This window comes from Hyla sarda, chromosome 9 (assembly GCF_029499605.1).
Source record: "Hyla sarda isolate aHylSar1 chromosome 9, aHylSar1.hap1, whole genome shotgun sequence".
NCBI classification, from domain to species: domain Eukaryota; kingdom Metazoa; phylum Chordata; class Amphibia; order Anura; family Hylidae; genus Hyla; species Hyla sarda.
Window position 1 is genome coordinate 18566537 of NC_079197.1, and position 19785 is coordinate 18586321.

At 47.6% G+C, this 19785-nt stretch overlaps 1 protein-coding gene across 5 annotated transcripts in view; it reads left to right on the forward strand.

Moving 5' to 3' along the window:
• The window catches only part of SPTAN1 (spectrin alpha, non-erythrocytic 1), an 86718-nt gene that overhangs the window by 49910 nt on the left and 17023 nt on the right, over positions 1-19785 (forward strand). For 2 of the 5 annotated variants that reach the window (XM_056539766.1, XM_056539765.1), the window contains exons 17-37: positions 653-896; positions 987-1109; positions 2213-2430; positions 2642-2734; positions 2987-3121; positions 3967-4115; positions 5881-5940; positions 7561-7759; positions 9638-9742; positions 10097-10120; positions 10205-10240; positions 10482-10529; positions 12170-12261; positions 12342-12486; positions 13385-13566; positions 14208-14307; positions 15350-15547; positions 15638-15784; positions 15899-16002; positions 16502-16664; positions 19242-19256. In XM_056539766.1, the coding sequence (XP_056395741.1) occupies positions 653-896; positions 987-1109; positions 2213-2430; positions 2642-2734; positions 2987-3121; positions 3967-4115; positions 5881-5940; positions 7561-7759; positions 9638-9742; positions 10097-10120; positions 10205-10240; positions 10482-10529; positions 12170-12261; positions 12342-12486; positions 13385-13566; positions 14208-14307; positions 15350-15547; positions 15638-15784; positions 15899-16002; positions 16502-16664; positions 19242-19256 (2580 nt within the window). The remainder of the gene's footprint in view (positions 1-652; positions 897-986; positions 1110-2212; positions 2431-2641; positions 2735-2986; positions 3122-3966; positions 4116-5880; positions 5941-7560; positions 7760-9637; positions 9743-10096; positions 10121-10204; positions 10241-10481; positions 10530-12169; positions 12262-12341; positions 12487-13384; positions 13567-14207; positions 14308-15349; positions 15548-15637; positions 15785-15898; positions 16003-16501; positions 16665-19241; positions 19257-19785) is intronic. The other 3 variants (XM_056539767.1, XM_056539769.1, XM_056539770.1) reach the window with 3 other exon arrangements.

Consider the following 19785-nt stretch of genomic DNA (forward strand, 5'->3'; position numbering starts at 1 on the left):
TTGTAAACACTAGTCTAGCAGGTTGCGACAGACACCCTAGGCCCCCTTCCTTTATTGTCATTTGACCCTGGAAGACCAGACGACTGTGAGGTGACTACAATCCAATCTAGCCTCTACTAGGAAGAGGTTATAGCCTATAGATCAGTGTTTCCCAAACAGTGTGCCTCCAGCTGTTGCAAAACTACAACTCCCAGCATGCCCGGACAGCCGTAGGCTGTCCGGGCATGCTGGGAGTTGTAGTTTTGCAGCAACTGGATACACACTGTTTGGAAAACACTGCACTAGACGTGCGTGGCCGTTGGGAGCCGTTGGCATGCTGGGAGCTGTAGTTTTGCAACAGCTGAAGGCACACTGTTTGGGAAACACTGATCTATTTGTCTCACTTTTTGTTGCACAGTCACGCTCAACACTTACACTGAAACCGCACCACATGTTAACAAATGTTGTGCCAGTTAGCGCTAATTACACCAGAATGATGGCCTATTTGCAGTTGTGAATCTGCTCCATTTTGTCTTCGTTGTGTTCCTATGGTCCACCAGGGTTTTTCTAGGCATCCATGATGGCTAATACCGGGATAGTAGAAGTATATTTAGTTATACAACTGAGAGAATTGTTGTATGCCCAATTAAACAACATTGCCTTATCCATACAGGACCGTATAGATGGCATTACCATCCAGGCTCGTCAGTTCCAGGACGCCGGCCACTTCGATGCAGACAACATCAAGAAGAAACAAGAGGCTCTGGTCTCGCGGTACGACGCCTTGAAAGAGCCCATGATCGCTCGCAAGGAGAAACTGTCCGACTCTCTGCGCCTGCAGCAGCTTTTCCGTGATATCGAAGATGAGGAAACCTGGATAAGGGAAAAGGAACCAATCGCAGCCTCCACTAACAGAGGTCACCTATAGTTATTCTCTTTGTGATAAGCGGTCTTCTATAATGGGGTCGAATCCTATATACTGAAGTGTCTTGTGCTCTTGTCTCCAGGCAAGGACTTGATTGGTGTTCAGAACTTGCTGAAGAAGCACCAAGCTCTGCAAGCTGAGATCGCTGGACATGAACCCCGTATTAAGGCCGTCACCCAGAAGGGAAATAATATGATCACTGAAGGTAATAGCATGGTAGTAAAAGTGTAATGCTTTACTTCTCCTGTGGGGGTGCTGCAAAAAAATTTATCACTTTCCCACCCACTCAACAGCTGACTGCTGGGGGTCTTAGCAGCGGGGTATCACAAGACCAGCAGTTTGTCCACTTAAGGGCTATGTTCACACAGCAACATTTCTGCAATTCCACAGAAATTCCATTCAACAAAGCTTGCTGAACAGAATTCTGAGAACACAGAATTTTGCAGAAATTTAAGCTCCATTGATTTCAATAGGATTTTGCAGCGGAATTCAGCAAAATATGACTGGTCTTATATTTTTGCTGAAAGCAGAATTTCTGTGCCAGAATGCCCGCCGTGGAAATTATGCTTTTTGAATGGGACTACAAATCCCATTTAAATCCATAAGGGTAGGGTCAGATCCGCAGCGTGTTTTCACATTGCGGCTGCTCTCCGCTTAGCTCGGGGAGCAGGATGAGCGGTTGCGATGTGAGAGTACAGGGCGATCGCTGTGTGTTTGCTCCTAGTGGTGGATTGCCGCTACGAACAGGCACAGCTGGAGGCACACTGTAGGGTCAGTTATCGGATCCGTTTCGTGTGATTCTACCCTAAGACAGTAAATTACGGCGGAATTCTTCAGAGGAATTATACACGGAAATTCCGCCTTAAGTATGTCCTAAGTATGCAGGAAATTGTATTAAACATTTTACGAAGTTTTTTTTTTTTTTTTTTTAATCGTCCTGGGAAAATATGTTTCCATCTCTAGTCCCAATGAGTACGGTAATAAGTTGGAGATGGCTTGAAATTGTTCATAAAATATTTCTGAATATTTTCTGCAGTATAGATTGGCTCGGGCCTTGTATTACATTATGCTCTCTGCATTAGGATCACAGAAATGTTTACATGCAGAGGCCTAACATGTAGCTTCTGGGTCCCGATGCAAAATCTGCAACAGGGCCCCATGATCCAAATAGAACACCGACCTCTTATGGGACAGATTTGTTTTGGGGCCCCCTTAGGCACTAGGGTCCTGGTGCAACTGCTACCTCTGCACCCCCTATAGCCACTGTTAACATATCTTTTACTTACTGACCTTTTTCCTGAATCACAGGTCACTTTGCAGCCGATGAAGTGAAGGTGAAGCTGAAGGAGCTGAATGACAAGTGGCTGTCTCTCAGAAATAAGGCTTCTCAGCGCAGACAGGACCTGGAAGACTCCCTGCAGGCCCAGCAGTACTTTGCCGATGCAAATGAAGCCGAATCCTGGATGAGGGAGAAGGAGCCTATTGTCGGGAGCACGGATTACGGCAAAGATGAGGATTCAGCTGAGGTATGGGCCTCCTGCCACCGAATACGCTTAACCAGTAGTCCCAAACTGTGGCCCTCCAGATGTTGGAAAACTTCAACTCCCAGCATGCCCGGACAGCCGTTGGCTGTCCGGGCATGCTGGGAGTTGAAGTTTTGCAACATCTGGAGGGCCACAGTTTGGGACCACCGCTCTAGACAGTATTGAATTACTAATGTTTCTATCCAAACTGCAGGCTCTGCTGAAGAAACATGAAGCGCTGATGTCTGATCTGCAAGCTTATGGCAGCAGCATTCAATCCCTGAGGGAGCAGGCCCAGGCTTGTAGGGTATGTACAAAGTCATTGATATGAGATTAAAGTGAAGGGGTCCCTTTTTGACATGTCTTAAAGACGGCTGATGTCATCACTGAGATGTCTCGTCCAGAGATCTGGACAAGCGTTTCCAGTTGACTGCAGTGTGTGTGAAATCCTATTAAAGTGAATAGGAAAGAAGATATTAAAATGTTGATTTTTATTTAAAAAATAGGGAAGGGATTTATTGCAAGATTTACATTGTCTGACTTTATTATTCACATTTAGCAACAAGTGGCACCGACAGATGATGAGACTGGGAAGGAGCTGGTTCTGGCTCTGTATGATTATCAGGAGAAAAGCCCCCGGGAGGTGACTATGAAGAAAGGAGACATCCTGACTCTGCTTAACAGCACAAATAAGGTAGGTGGCAAAAAAATAGTGCGGGCATGGGTCAAATCCCGTTTTTTAAAGGGGGCTTCCACAATTTGAATGTCCTGTGAGTGGTATTGCATCTTAGCCCCATTGATTTGAATGGGGATGAAATGCTATTTATAGGAATGAATAAACTTTCTGAAATTAGATTTTGGGAGCTTTGTCTTAAAACGGCCATCAAATTTGGATTTATACAGAAGTTGGCAAGTCTAAGAGATGAATCCCCTGCTCATGACAACTAAGCGGCAAGGCATACACTGTATTCCTCACTGTTTACTTAGTTCTCTGGGCTGAATTCCCAGTGCCCAGGTAACGTGGTGAATGTAACCCGCAATACATAACCACTTGCCTTCGGGTTAGAGCGCACATTTGCTAGTGCCAAGTCCCGTAAGTAACTGAGCAGTGAGGCATGAACTGTAGGCTTTACCACTCGGTGTACAGGAGCAGAGACTCCTGTCTTAGACATGAGTCCCTGCTCCTGTTGGGATTCTCTCAAAATTTATAAATTCAAATAAAGACAAATCTTTTGAGAAATTGCTCATATCTAACTGCAGCACCAAACAAAGCCCATAGACAAGCACCTCTTTTGGAGGAAACAGAGACCCCCTATATCGGTGGTCTCAAACTGTGACCCTCCAGATGTTGCAAAACTTCGACTCCCAGCATGCCCGGACAGCCGTTGGCTGTCCGGGCATGCTGGGAGTTGAAGTTTTGCAACATCTGGAGGGCCACAGTTTGAGACCACTGCACTATACCGTATTTTAATCTTAGACAATCCCTTTAAGTGGCTTCTTACCAGGTGACCCCAATCTAATATGTCTTGTATCCTCCAGGACTGGTGGAAAGTGGAAGTGAATGACCGTCAGGGTTTTGTACCCGCTGCGTATGTGAAGAAGCTGGATCCGGCACAGTCTGCTTCTCGTGAGAACTTACTGGATGAACAGGGAAGCATTGCGCTGCGACAGGAGCAGATCGATGGCCAGTAAGACTCCATTTTATTTTATTTTTTTTACCTGTGGGATTCATTATTGTACAGGTCCTGTGACAGCGCGGACAAAAAGCAAAATGTTGGAGCTCCTGTTTCTTTAGCCTCTGCACACACGATCCTAGATATATCCTGATTATCCGCTTTACCCATCACCTTGACGCTTGCATGTTATAATATTCATCACCATAAAATCACCATCAAACATTCCTATGTATAGATTTACCCCTTCACTTAAGATATAACTTCTGGTAACCTTCTCTTACTCTGCCCCCCTTTAATAATGAGCACCCACCCATTATAGTCTTGACTGTGATCACTGTATACAGTAATATGCATCTTATCTGTGAATGAGTTTTCTATGTGTTTTGATTGTAATATGATTTCTTAAAGGGGTTATCCAGGAATTTTTTTATATAGATAGATAGATAGATAGATATCGATAGATAGATAGATATAGATATCGATAGATAGATAGATATCGATAGATATCGATATCGATAGATATAGATAGATAGATATCGATAGATATATTATCTATATCGATCTATCTCAACTGGCTCCAGAAAGTTAAACAGATTTGTAAATTACTTCTATTAAAAAAATCTTAATCCTTTCAGTACTTATGAGCTGCTGAAGTTGAGTTTTTATTTTCTGTCTAAGTGCACTCTGATGACACCTGTCTCGGGAACTGTCCAGAGTAGAAGCAAATACCCATAGCAAACCTCTCCTACTCTGTACAATTCCCGAGACAAGCAGAGGTGTCAGCAGAGAGCACTGTTGTCAGACAGAAAAGAACAACTCAACTTCAGCAGCTGATAACTAGAAGGATTAAGATTTTTTTTTTTTTTTTTTTTTTTTTTTTATAGAAGTAATTTACAAATCTGTTTAACTTTCTGTAGCCAGTTGATATATAAAAATATATATATATTTTTTTCCTGGCATACCCCTTTAAGAATCGGTATCACACCCTAAGAGGATGATCAATTCTGGGGTCCGCCAAAACTATATAAAAGGAGTATATTACTCCAGTAAGGTCAGAAATGACATCCATAGTCAGTGCCTGCATTAACGGCGCCCCCCAGTATGCAACCAATGCAAGATACTGCACTTCAGAGGTATATTATGTAACAGGGGGCAATACTACTTTTATATAGCTTGTTAGGGCCCCAGTGACTTGTTATACTAGTGATACTTAAAAAAAATAAAAGGGTCAACGTCCACTTCTACTGATTTTATTTATTTTATTAAACCCTAGCATATATCAGCCATAGTTTCCTTGTGAAATGGTGGTTCCAAAAGCTATTTACATTCATCGCCTCTGCAAGGAATAGCTGGTCTGACTACATGGACCTGTCTAGAATGGTGGACCCCCCCCCCCCATATAGAGCGGCATATGAGCATGCACACTGGTGCTCTGCAGATGTTTTGCTAAGGCAGTGTTTCCCGACCAGGGTGCCTCCAGCTGTTGCAAAACTACAACTCCCAGCATGCCTTTGGCTGTCCGGGCATGCTGGGAGTTGTAGTTTTGCAACAGCTGGAGGCACCCTGGTTGGGAAACGCTGTGCTAAGGGTAGGACCAGATTGTGCATTGCTTGTGACTGGCATCAATAGAGGTGGACGGCCCTGTATTCTGTGATCTCCTTCACCCATACGCTGCACCCCCTTCTAATACGGCTCAGTGATTGAGCAGCACTCCCGCCTGTTGGTAATCACTAATCGTCTGCATGCCTTTTGCTGTGCTCCCTTCTTGTCTGTGCAGGACTCTTGTATCTAAGGAAGCTGGCAGTGTGTCTCTGCGTATGAATCAGGTTGAAGAACTGTGAGTAGACCTGTTCCACAGTCATCCATCTCTTATAGTCAATAAGATCACTAAAGGGGTACTCCGGCCCGAAGACATCTTATCCCCTGGGGAACGCCACAATCTCTCTCTTGCAGCACCCCCTATCATCAGCTTCACGGAGCGAAGATTGTTCAGTGTCCGACTCACGATCACGGGGCCGGAGTATCGTGAAATCACGGCTCTGCCCCCCCTGACATCACACCCCACGCCACGCCTCCTCCCATAGACTTGCATAGAGGGGGCGGGGCAGCACAAGGGGACGGAGCTGTGATGTCATGATACTCCGGCCCCGTGACCGTGAGTCAGACACAGAGCAATCTTCGCTATGTGAGGCTGATAGGGGGTGCTGCAAGAGAGATTGTGGGGGTCCCCAGTGGCGGGACCCCTGTAATCAGACATCTTTTTACCTATCCTTTGGAGAGGGGATAAGATGTTTTGGGGCCAGAGTACCCCTTTAACTATAGGTTAAGTGAAACAAATGTTAAGTGAAGCCCATAATATTCCATTGGTTGGTGTAATGTAAGGTCACCTAGACCAGGACTTGCTAAACTGAGCCCGGATTACCAGCTATGTATTCTCCAGCATCAGTCAATGTAGCTGTCGGCACAACGCTTGTTGTGCCGAGAGCTACATAGGCTTCCTCTGTAGAGAGAAATGTCGGATCACTTAATATGGTAAAAAAGATGAAAATACTTCAGCACTGCTATCTGACATCGTATACAAAATCCACCATTGTACTAGCCAGTAAACTGAGCCTCTGTTTTCCCCATCATGACTAGGTGGTGCTACACATTTGGCAGAAAAGATCCAGTCCAAACTGGTACACTGTAACAAGAAAAAATGGAGCACTCAATCTTGAAACAAATTTCGCCTTTATTTTCATACACGATGCTTAAAATAGGACACATGGGAGAGTTTCGTCAAGGAGCAATGGCACAAGTGAGGCAGGTCGTCGTTCGCAAGGGCAACATGGTGTTTCACACCTTACGGCGCTTCTTCTGGCCCCGTGAACGGGCCTGAAGAAGCTCCATAAAGCGTGACAGTGTTGCCCTTGAGCAATGGCACAAGTGAGGCAAGGTTGATGAGGTTCGTCCTTGAACAGACCTGAATAAGCGCCATAAGGTATGAAACACCATGTTTCCCTTGTGTACGCCCCCTGCCTCACTTGTGCCAGCGCTCCCTGACAAACCTCTCCCGCTTGTCCTGTCTTATGCACCGTGTATGAAAATAATGACCCAAGTTCACTTCTACAATAGTTATGTCCTAGAAGGCCCTGGGGTGACAAGGAAGCATGCTGCACCCCTTAAGAACTCACTGACTGGCTCCTCAATATTGAGGCCCATTTCACAGTAAGAGCCACTGACCTGAACCTTGGCAGCATTATTGTACATCATATAGAAATGTATAGTGGGCATTTTGGGATCTGCTTTTAGCTTTGTAGACAGCTTGTCTAGAATATTTAACCAATATTTCTTTAGTCTGATGTTGCGATTTTCCAGCTCTTGTAGTGGTACCATGACTAGTCATCTGGGCTGACGCTCCATAGAAATCTACCATACTGTACACCGGTACCTGACCGTGCTCATTTTTGGTTTGTAGATATCAGAACATTTTGGAGATGGGAGAGAAGCGCAAGGACATGTTGGAGAAAAGTTGTAAGAAGTTCATGTTGTTCCGTGAGGCGAATGAGCTGCAGCAGTGGATCAATGAGAAGGAAGCTGCGCTCACCAATGAGGAAGTGGGGACTGACCTGGAGCAGGTGGAGGTGTTACAGAAGAAGTTCGATGACTTCCAGAAGGTAATGTAACATGTATCTGGCACTGCATAAGATTGTCTCTGCAACAGTAGATTTTCAGACAGCCTATATTGTGCTGGTGTGAGTGATACAAACTAAAGCCGGTGGTGCTCTATCCTATCTGGCACATAACGCTTCCATACAATATTCCTGGTAAGGCTGGGTTCACACCACGTTTTTCAAATACGGTAACCGTATACGGTTTTCCGCAAAAAAAACTTATAGGACCGTATCCGAAACCGTATGCATAGAGAATGCATTGTAAACCGTATTCCAAATGTTGTGTACGGTTGCATCTGTTTTGCCTCTGATACGGTTTTGCCGATTTTTCAACCGTAGGCAAAAACGCTGTCGACCACGTTTTTTGCCTCCGGTTGGAAAACCGTGTGCGAACCGTATGCGGTTCTTTTAACATTGTTGTCTATGAGAACCGTACACAGAATTTCAGAATACGGTTGCACACAGTTTTTCAAATCCGTTTTTGGAGTTGACACATGCGCAGATTGGAATTTCAATAGAACAATAATAACTTTATTAAATTGCTGGAAAACTAATTCCAACAAAATAGCAAAACCGTTGGCAAAAACTGATGCAAACGGATAGAACCGTACGGGGAAAAAATGTATAAGTTTTAATTTGGAGTCATACGGTTGCATACGGTTTTTGCCATACGTTTTTTAGCGGAAAACCATATACGGTAACCGTATTTGAAAAACGTGGTGTGAACCCAGCCTAAGAACGGTAAGGATGGCACTCGCCACGTTTAGGCTGAACAAATCGTTCCTTTATTCGAACATCTCAACAAAGTGCATGGTGCAGCTAGATCTGCAGCAGGTGGTGACGCCGGGACCTCTCCCAGTAAGGTGCGTAACATGTCTGATAGGCCTCGCATTGAACGTAACATGTCTGATAGGTCTCGCATTGACCAGGGTTCTGTCTAGTACACACTTGCTGCCCTGCTGTATTGTGCATGATTCCTTAACATACTAGTAGCAGAATGGGTAAAACTTTGTGGGTGCAGGAATTCCGGCGCTGATCAAGGCAAGGAGTCACGGAGGTAGTAGTACCAACCATATGGTTTATTAACAACAATGCAACGCGTTTCGCTGATGCCTGATGACTCCACGCATGCGCAGCGAAACGCATCGGGCAGCAGCGAAACGCGTTGCATTGTTGTTAATAAACCGTTTGGTTTGCCTTGATCAGCGTCAGAATTCCTGCACCCACAAAGTTCTACCCATTTTGCTATTCATTTCCAGGAAGTTTGCAGACGGGCATGTTTGATCTATATACGATTACTATTGTTGTGTATGTCTGTACACAACCTCATCTGGTAAGCGGTGATTTACCCTCCCCCTCCCTGGTATCCTTGTTGCAAGCGATACTCCACAAGGAGCGCCTTTTTTATTTTTTTTCTTCTCTTAACATATTAGTAGGATTTAAAGGGGTACTCCACTCCTAGACATCTTATCCCCTATCCAAAGGGTATGGGTGGCGATGGTCGTGACGCCACGGCCACACCCCTTGTGATGCCATGCCCCTCATTGCAAGTCTATGGGAGGGCGTGTGACTGCTGCCACGCCCCCTCCCATACACTTGCATTGAGGGGACATGGCCGTGATGTCATGACCCCCTGCAGCCTGTTCCAAGCGTTCGGAAAAAAGGGTTCCAAACACTGGGGCAGTGGAGTACCCCTTTAAGCAAAATTGTTAAAAACGTGGCTTTTTCTACAGTCACTCACTCTACCGTCTGGATGACGCATATAACTGCAGGAGAGAGCAATGTCATGGATGCTCTGGGCTGGTGCTTCATAGATCTGACATTTCCTTCCACCCTTCTGCCAAAGTTTGATATGACTGACTGGAAGCCATTGTCTTACAGGATTTGAAGGCCAATGAATCGCGCTTGAAGGATATTAACAAAGTTGCAGGTGATCTTGAGTCTGAGGGGCTCATAACTGAAGAAGTACAAGCCGTACAGCACCAGGTATGAACCCCCTGCCCTATGAGTAAGAATTTCATTGTATTTGTCTAGCACAGTGTTTCCCAACCAGGGTTCCTCCAGCTGTTGCAAAACTACAACTCCCAGCATGCCCGGACAGCCGAAGGCTGTCCGGGCATGCTGGGAGTTGTAGTTTTGCAACAGCTGGAGGAACCCTGGTTGGGAAACACTGGTCTAGCAGCATGAGAAGTATCCGTATTAAGATACTGTCCATATGCAGAATAGCATTGTCTTGTCTTTTTAGAAGTATTATTACTAGTCTTGACTACATTCATCTGGTTAATTTTCTTATACTGACTGCACTATAACATTTTTTCTTTTTTCTTTGTTAACCCTCAGGAGGTGTACGGCAGCATGCCAAAAGTAAGTAGCAATGCATGTACTTTAGTGCAGCTTCAATAATCTCTTGTTATTATTATTTTATTATCAATGTTTACTCTATTATAGGATGAAGCAGATGCGAAAGGAGCCTCTCCATGGAAGGTAAGAGTCCTATAATCTCCGGCCTGTTGTTCCATCATTGTATGTTATGTAGCAATCTAGAAATAAACAAAAGACCACAATATCCAACATGTTCACATCGGTGATATTACCCCTGACTGCTGAAATATTGCAGCCGTGTCCCCATACTTTACTAGTCATATATGAAAGAAATACTATAATTTGTTGCTGTATTTGGTTCTGGTCCAGTCCTGTTGTAACCTCCTGTATGTCTGTATTACAGTCTGTGAGGACTGCCGTGCATGCTGTGGCCACTTTTAACTCAATAAAGGTAAGAATCAAGAGAATATATGGAAAGTAAATAGTGCTCAGCTCACCACCCACTATGGACACGTTGCAGAAGGACTCTGGCTGTACCATAGTTGCTGGAGCACGGACTGTGCGGGACGCTTCCTGTATGTAGTAACTGAATGGTGGGGGAGGTCCAGCTCTCAGATGGATTGCTGTTAAAACATAGCTTTTACTGTCTTATATTAGAAACATGGAAAACAAAAAAAAACACCTAATAGTGCGTTAAAAACAGCACGCCGACGCGTTTCGAGCTTAGAGCAAGCTCATAGTCATGACTAAAAGCCTGCTCTAAGCTCGAAACGCATTAGTGTGCTGTTTCTAAGGCACTATTAGCTTTTACTGTCTTCTATTAAAAAACGTGGAAACAAAACGCCTAATAGTGCGTTAGAAGCAGCACTCCGACGCGTTTCGAGCTTAGAGCAAGCTCTTAGTCATGACTAAGAGCTTGCTCTAAGCTCGAAACGCATCGGCGTGCTGCTTCTAACGCACTATTGGGTGTTTTGTTTTACATGTTTTTAATAGAAGACAGTAAAAGCTATGTTTTAAAGGGAACCAATCATCAGATTTTACCCTATATAATGCTTGGCAAAGTGTTATATAGGGTAAAATTGTTGTCCTCACCATCCCTGGGGGACGCTCCTGCCCCCAGGGATGGTGAAGATATGAAGTTATAAACTAGTCACCGCCGCCGCCGTAAGTAGTCACCTGGGCGGGGAGCTCTTCTCACCTACTCCCGTTCTTCGGCCGGGAGTGACGCCCCCTCCGCTTGATTGATGGGCCGCGTCATTGGTCCGCTCACTGAACAGACGGAGCAGAGCGATGACTCGGCCCATCAAGCGGAGGGGGCGTCGCTGCCTGCAGAAGAACTGGAGTAGGTGAGAAGAGCTCCCCGCCCAGGTGACTACTTACGGCGGTGGCGGACACTAGTTTATAACTTCATATCTTCACCATCCCTGGGAGCAGGAGTATCCCCCGGGAATGGTGAAAATAAAGATTTTACCCTATATAACACTTTGCCAAGCATTATATAGGGTAAAATCTGATGATTGGTTCCCTTTTTAAAGTGTACCTGTCAACAAAAACTTTTTATATAATGTAGATGGTAACATATGTATATTTGTAATATACATTGGTTAAAAAATATTTTTGGGTGAAAAATATGCTGTCTTTGCAGCTATTGCCTGTGTGTCTCTGTGAGGAGTCCAAATACAGGAAGTGAGGTTGGGACAAGCAGGGATCTGTGCAGACTCCTGGCTTGTCAATCATCCACATGTGTTAGCCTGTAGCATTGCACAGAGCCTCACCGCTCAGAGCCCTGCTTGTCCCGCCCTCACTTCCTGTATTTGGTCTCCTCATAGAGACACACAGGCAATAGCTGTAGGGATTAAAATATACATATTTTATAACCAATGTATATTACAAATATACGTATAATGGTATTATCCACATTATATTAAAAAAAATTTTGGTTGATGACAGGTACACTTTAACAGCAATCCATCTGAGAGCTGGACCTCCCCCTCCATTCAGTAAGAAACAAGAACCAAGACTTTAATACAGTCTCCTTAATGCCCTGAACTTTGTTCTAAAAAGCAACTTGTACTCTTTATCTTGCGTTAGGAACTGAATGAGCGTTGGCGGTCCCTACAGCAGCTGGCAGAGGAGAGGAGCCAATTGCTGGGTAGTGCCCATGAAGTGCAGAGATTCCACAGGTAAAGAACTAAGATCCGGGACTTGGTACCGAAACATCCTGAGGGGTGGGTGTATAAAAGATCTTATATCCTTTTTGTAGGGATGCGGATGAGACAAAAGAATGGATTGAGGAGAAGAACCAGGCATTGAACACTGACAGCTATGGGCATGATTTGGCCAGTGTCCAGGCTCTGCAGCGCAAACATGAGGGATTCGAGAGAGATCTGGCTGCCTTGGGTGATAAGGTGAGTAATGGATGAAACGACATGCTGAGGCCACACAATACAACTCAGTGCCCAACCTTAGTTTGACTGCGTTTAAAAGCATATTATAGGGGTACTCCTGTGGAAAACTTTTTATTTTTTTTATTTTTTAAATCAACTGGTGCCAGAAAGTTAAACCGATTTTGTAAATTACTTCTATTAAAAAAAATCTTAATCCTTCCAGTACTTATTAGCTGCTGAACACTACAGAGGAAATTATTTTATTTTTGGAATACAAAGCTCTCTGCTGACATCACGAGCACGGTGCTCTCTGCTGACATCTCTTTTTGCTGACACACATTTTTGCTATGGGGATTTTCTCCTTCTCTGGACAGTTCTTAAAATGGACAGAGGTGTCAGCAGAGAGCACTGTGCTCGTGATGCCAGCAGAGAGCTCTGTGTTCCAAAAAGAAAATAATTTCCTCTGTAGTATTCAGCGGCTAATAAGTACTGGACGGATTAAAGTTTTTTAATAGAAGTAATTTACAAATCTGCTTAACTTTCTGGCACCAGTTTTCCAGTCTTCTTAAAGGGGATGTCTGACACTACAGAATAGTAGTGTGTATGGGCTTAGGCTAGGAAAAACATGAAATGTTCACCTGCCACAATACCCGGCCAGTTCTTTCCAGAGCAGAGTATTGTTTCCTGGTTTAATTTCAATATGCAGAAAGCATCTGCTCAGTCTGTCACTGGCTGTAGCGATGCACGAGCGCTGCATTCGCCTAATTCTTACAAATGGTGGGAGTCCCATAGGTCAGACCCTGACTGATCATAAAGTGATGGCATATTTTAGTGATCTACCATCACTGTAGGGATGGGAATGCCTCTTTTAAGGTGCATGAGAGGGATTCCTTCACTTAGTACATTTGTTCTTTCCTAGGTGAATTCTCTGGGAGAAACTGCTGAGCGCCTGATCCAGTCTCACCCAGAATCTGCTGAAGACATTCAAGAGAAATGCACAGAGCTCAACCAGGCTTGGAACAGTCTTGGTAAACGTGCTGACAAACGTAAGGAGAAGTTGGGAGATTCTCACGATCTTCAGCGCTTCCTCAGTGACTTCAGGTAGGGAAAATGAACTAATCCCATCCAGTCATTATACCTTAGACCAGTGTTTCCTAACCAGGGTGCCTCCAGCTGTTGCAAAACTACAACTCCCAGCATGCCCGGACAGCCGAAGGCTGTCCGGGCATGCTGGGAGTTGTAGTTTTGCAACAGCTGGAGGCACCCTGGTTAGGAAATGGTGCCTTAGACTGATAGCCCCCAACGTGTCTCTTTCCAGCAGTTGCAGAACTACAACTCCCAGCATGATGGAAGTTGTAGTTTTGTTACGACTAAAGAGACACCATTTAAGAGACCACTAGTAGAGATGAGCGAACTTACAGTAAATTCGATTCGTCACGAACTTCTCGGCTCGACAGTTGATGACTTATCCTGCGTAAATTAGTTCAGCCTTCAGGTGCTCCGGTGGGCTGGAAAAGGTGGATACAGTCCTAGGAAAGAGTCTCTTAGGACTGTATCCACCATTTCCAGCCCACCGGAGCACCAGAAAGCTGAACTAATTTATGCAGGAAAAGTCATCAACTGCCGAGCCGAGAAGTTCGTGACGAATCGCATTTACTGTAAGTTCGCTCATCTCTAACCACTACCTTAAACCAATGGATGTATGTATGATGTAACATTTTTTTTATGTTATGGTTTTTCAGGGATCTTATGTCCTGGATTAATGGAATCCGTGGCTTGGTGTCATCTGATGAACTAGCAAAAGACGTCACTGGAGCTGAAGCTCTCCTGGAGAGACACCAGGTCAGTAGTACAGTGCTTTTGGACTAACCAGTTATCGGTACAGATTAGAGTACCTGTCATCAAAAAAAACTTTTAATATATTTGTTAATTAATGTCTCCCTTAACAACAACTTTCTAATTTAATGTCATTACCTAAAATGTTTGTTTATATATTTATTTTTCAATCTAAAATATGGCCACTAGGGGTCTCCCTACATGTCTCTCTCTTTCTCAGAGATTTTGGACTCATGCCGGCCTGGTGCATGAGTCCGGAATCTCAGTGCAGATGGGCTGACAAGCAAGCACAGCCGGGCTCCCTGCCTGTCAATCAGACAGGCAGGAGCGAGTGCTGTGCCCAGAGCACAGCAGAGTGTCATCAGGCTCCAGCAGCGGGGCACATGAAAGCAGTAAAGTGATCATATAAAAAAAAAAGACATTGTACAGTTGTCATGACTATGATCAGCTGACCGCCGCCTCCCGTGACTGTAGTGTGAATCTGACTGGAGGAGCAGGAAGCATGTGAGGAGCCACAGCCGAGGAGTGTGGGGTCAGTGTTATTATAGGGGGCAATGATGTCACTACAGGGGCGGGCGAGGGTCAGTATTGTAATATGGACATTACTATAGCAGTTATATTAGTATGCTGGCAGGAGAGGGACATGTGGACATAGAGGAGGAAGTGAGCCCGGCAAGGCTTCACATGAAGTTGCGCCTGCCGGGCCATGCCCCCTTCCTCCACACGGGCAGCAAAGTGAGCATGGAAAATAAGGAGAATAAAGGTACATAGTGGGTGTTCAGAAAAAAACTAACTCAGGATTAGTGTCAGAGTTGGGGACAGATGGGGGGGGGGGGGGGGGGATTGGGGACAGTTTAGTTCATGATAGGTGGTATTCTTCTAAATAATCCTACCTAAGTACTTGGCTGCTCCTTATCTTTATGGAGTATACCCAACCATAGGGGTAGACTTATCAGGCTTTTCTGTTCTTTTCTTCTCATCTTTAAATGTCTAAAATAATTTGTATTATTCAGGCCGATGTTTGAGCTTTTGCATATTTGTCCTCCAGGAACACCGCACAGAGATTGATGCCAGAGCCGGCACTTTCCAGGCATTTGAACAGTTTGGGCAGCAGCTTCTCGCTCGAGGCCATTATGCCAGTCCTGAGATTAAAGAGAAGCTGGATATTCTGGACCAAGAACGTGCAAGCTTAGAAAAGGCCTGGGTGCAGCGCAGGATGATGCTGGATCAGTGCCTAGAACTTCAGGTAATGTTGGAACATCACTGCATTTATTTCTTTCCATTATGTTACATTGTCCCTTTTTGGACTTGACGTAATCTCCGTAAAATTTTACAGCTGTTCAACAGAGACTGTGAGCAGGCCGAGAACTGGATGGCGGCACGTGAAGCCTTCCTCAACAGTGAAGACAAAGGGGATTCCCTGGACAGCGTGGAGGCGCTCATCAAGAAACACGAGGACTTCGACAAAGCCATTAATGTGCAGGTAAAAACTCATACACCACAGTTGTCTAACCTGTCAACTAACTGCAAGAGTCAGTAAAAAATGGGCACTGCTGTCCGGCACCGATGTTTAACCTCTGCGGTGGGTTTCTTATAGGAAGAGAAGATTGCAGCTCTGCAGTCTTTTGCTGATCAGTTAATAACAGCTGACCATTATGCCAAGGGAGATATCGCTTCGCGACGCAATGAGGTCTTGGACAGGTGAGTTGGTGTTTGTGTCCGGGCCAGTCTATTACCATCTTGGGTGAAAGAAAAGCAAATACATAAAAGATAAAGATAACAAAGACCACACGATAAAGCTCACATCTCCTTAAAGGGGTACTTCACTGCCCCAGCATCCGGAACATTTAGTTCCGAACGCTGTGTGCAGGCTGCGGGGGCTGTGACGTCACGGCCACGCCCTCTCGTGACATCATGCCTCACCCCCTTGTGACATCACGCCAAGCCCCCTCAATGCAAGTCTATGGGAGGCCGTCACGCCCCCTCCCATAGACTTGCATTGAGGGGGCGTATTGCCAAAAGGGGCGTGGCCGTGACGTCAACCCCCACAGCCCGCACTCAACCCCACAGCCCGAACTAAATGTTCCGGACACTAGGGCAGGGGAATACCCCTTTAATAGATGAAATAAGGCTGTGCTGAAGCCGTCATACATTGGCTGTTCCCAATTGTAATCTCTTCCCTCTGTCCGGCTTCTGGTAGGTGGCGTCGACTTAAGGCTCAGATGATTGAGAAGAGATCAAAACTTGGTGAATCTCAGACTCTGCAGCAGTTCAGCAGAGATGTGGATGAGATTGAAGCCTGGATTATTGAGAAGTTGCAGACCGCAAGTGATGAGTCCTACAAAGACCCCACAAACATCCAGGTGAGTGTAAAACCCAGTGATTGGGTCTTGTGCTGTAAGGATAGGTGCTTTGTTCGGTTATAGGACTGAGAGGGCTAAGAAGGTTTTCTGGGACTTTATTGCTGTCATTCACTTTAATAAAAGCTGAGGTGTAGTAACCCAGCATCACCGCGACACAAAATATGGCACTGTCTGCTAATGTGTATGCAGGTGCTGCGACTTTGTCACACAGCTGAGTAGCAGAGTTGCAGGGTGGTAGCACTCGCTGATAGGTTATTCATTGCTTGTCCTGCTTATCGGGGAAAATGTTGCAGAAAAACACTTTTTTTAAATTTAGTAGTCTTCCTGGTCACTCCTCAGCCAGTCACTGTCCACAGCAGTGTCACTCCTCAGCCAGTCACTGTCTGTAGCAGTGTCACTCTTTAGCCAGTCACTGTCCGCAGCAGTGTCACTCCTCAGCCAGTCACTGTCCGCAGCAGTGTCACTCCTCAGCCAGTCACTGTCCGCAGCAGTGTCACTCCTCAGCCAGTCACTGTCCGCAGCAGTGTCACTCCTCAGCCAGTCACTGTCCGCAGCAGTGTCACTCCTCAGCCAGTCACTGTCCGCAGCAGTGTCACTCCTCAGCCAGTCACTGTCCGCAGCAGTGTCACTCTTTAGCCAGTCACTGTCTGTAGCAGTGTCACTCTTTAGCCAGTCACTGTCTGTAGCAGTGTCACTCTTTAGCCAGTCACTGTCTGTAGCGGTGTCACTCCTCAGCCAGTCACTGTCCGCAGCGGTGTCACTCCTCAGCCAGTCACTGTCCGCAGCGGTGTCACTCCTCAGCCAGTCACTGTCCGCAGCCGCGTCACTCCTCAGCCGGTCCCTGTCCGCAGCCGCGTCACTCCTCAGCCGGTCCCTGTCCGCAGCCGCGTCACTCCTCAGCCGGTCCCTGTCCGCAGCCGCGTCACTCCTCAGCCGGTCCCTGTCCGCAGCCGCGTCACTCCTCAGCCGGTCCCTGTCCGCAGCCGCGTCACTCCTCAGCCGGTCCCTGTCCGCAGCCGCGTCACTCCTCAGCCGGTCCCTGTCCGCAGCCGCGTCACTCCTCAGCCGGTCCCTGTCCGCAGCCGCGTCACTCCTCAGCCGGTCCCTGTCCGCAGCCGCGTCACTCCTCAGCCGGTCCCTGTCCGCAGCCGCGTCACTCCTCAGCCGGTCCCTGTCCGCAGCCGCGTCACTCCTCAGCCGGTCCCTGTCCGCAGCCGCGTCACTCCTCAGCCGGTCCCTGTCCGCAGCCGCGTCACTCCTCAGCCGGTCCCTGTCCGCAGCCGCGTCACTCCTCAGCCGGTCCCTGTCCGCAGCCGCGTCACTCCTCAGCCGGTCCCTGTCCGCAGCCGCGTCACTCCTCAGCCGGTCCCTGTCCGCAGCCGCGTCACTCCTCAGCCGGTCCCTGTCCGCAGCCGCGTCACTCCTCAGCCGGTCCCTGTCCGCAGCCGCGTCACTCCTCAGCCGGTCCCTGTCCGCAGCCGCGTCACTCCTCAGCCGGTCCCTGTCCGCAGCCGCGTCACTCCTCAGCCGGTCCCTGTCCGCAGCCGCGTCACTCCTCAGCCGGTCCCTGTCCGCAGCCGCGTCACTCCTCAGCCGGTCCCTGTCCGCAGCCGCGTCACTCCTCAGCCGGTCCCTGTCCGCAGCCGCGTCACTCCTCAGCCGGTCCCTGTCCGCAGCCGCGTCACTCCTCAGCCGGTCCCTGTCCGCAGCCGCGTCACTCCTCAGCCGGTCCCTGTCCGCAGCCGCGTCACTCCTCAGCCGGTCCCTGTCCGCAGCCGCGTCACTCCTCAGCCGGTCCCTGTCCGCAGCCGCGTCACTCCTCAGCCGGTCCCTGTCCGCAGCCGCGTCACTCCTCAGCCGGTCCCTGTCCGCAGCCGCGTCACTCCTCAGCCGGTCCCTGTCCGCAGCCGCGTCACTCCTCAGCCGGTCCCTGTCCGCAGCCGCGTCACTCCTCAGCCGGTCCCTGTCCGCAGCCGCGTCACTCCTCAGCCGGTCCCTGTCCGCAGCCGCGTCACTCCTCAGCCGGTCCCTGTCCGCAGCCGCGTCACTCCTCAGCCGGTCCCTGTCCGCAGCCGCGTCACTCCTCAGCCGGTCCCTGTCCGCAGCCGCGTCACTCCTCAGCCGGTCCCTGTCCGCAGCCGCGTCACTCCTCAGCCGGTCCCTGTCCGCAGCCGCGTCACTCCTCAGCCGGTCCCTGTCCGCAGCCGCGTCACTCCTCAGCCGGTCCCTGTCCGCAGCCGCGTCACTCCTCAGCCGGTCCCTGTCCGCAGCCGCGTCACTCCTCAGCCGGTCCCTGTCCGCAGCCGCGTCACTCCTCAGCCGGTCCCTGTCCGCAGCCGCGTCACTCCTCAGCCGGTCCCTGTCCGCAGCCGCGTCACTCCTCAGCCGGTCCCTGTCCGCAGCCGCGTCACTCCTCAGCCGGTCCCTGTCTGCAGCTGCGTCACATATAGACCAGAGTATCCAAATGAGCCTATCCCCTAATAACTGTATTAAACCAAGAATTGCCATTGTTGTTGCAGCCTAATTTATGCTTCATGTACTCAATGCATTCTTCTTTTTTTAATCTGTTTTTTATAGCTTTCCAAATTACTGGTAAGTGGTCAGGAAGCGCTCTTTCTTCCCTGTGTCTCATCTCCTATATGTTGTAACATTAAAATGTTTCTTCATCCTCTAAACAACCCGGTTGTGTTGGTTTTGTTCTAGTCCTTAGTTATCCTTGTGGCTGGTACTACCATGGGGTTCTGGGGCTTACACTCTGCATGAAGTCTGATGGAGGGAGGCACGTCTCCTCCTCCATTTATTATCAGACTACACCAGAGGATGACCGGAGCCAATACTGGAGAACTAGTATAGGGAGAAAACATTGTCCTATAGTCAATTCCTTGTATTCCACTAGGACATGACCCTCATGGTGCCATTAGGAGGGGTTGTTGGATATTTGGTAGTATCAATTCACCCCCTCGTGTCATTGGGGAATGCAGCCCCATGAGTATAACCTAAATTAGTGTTTCCCAACCAGGGTGCCTCCAGCTGTTGCAAAACTACAACTCCCAGCATGCCTGGACAGCCTTTGGCTGTCCAGGCATGCTGGGAGTTGTAGTTTTGCAACAGCTGGAGGCAC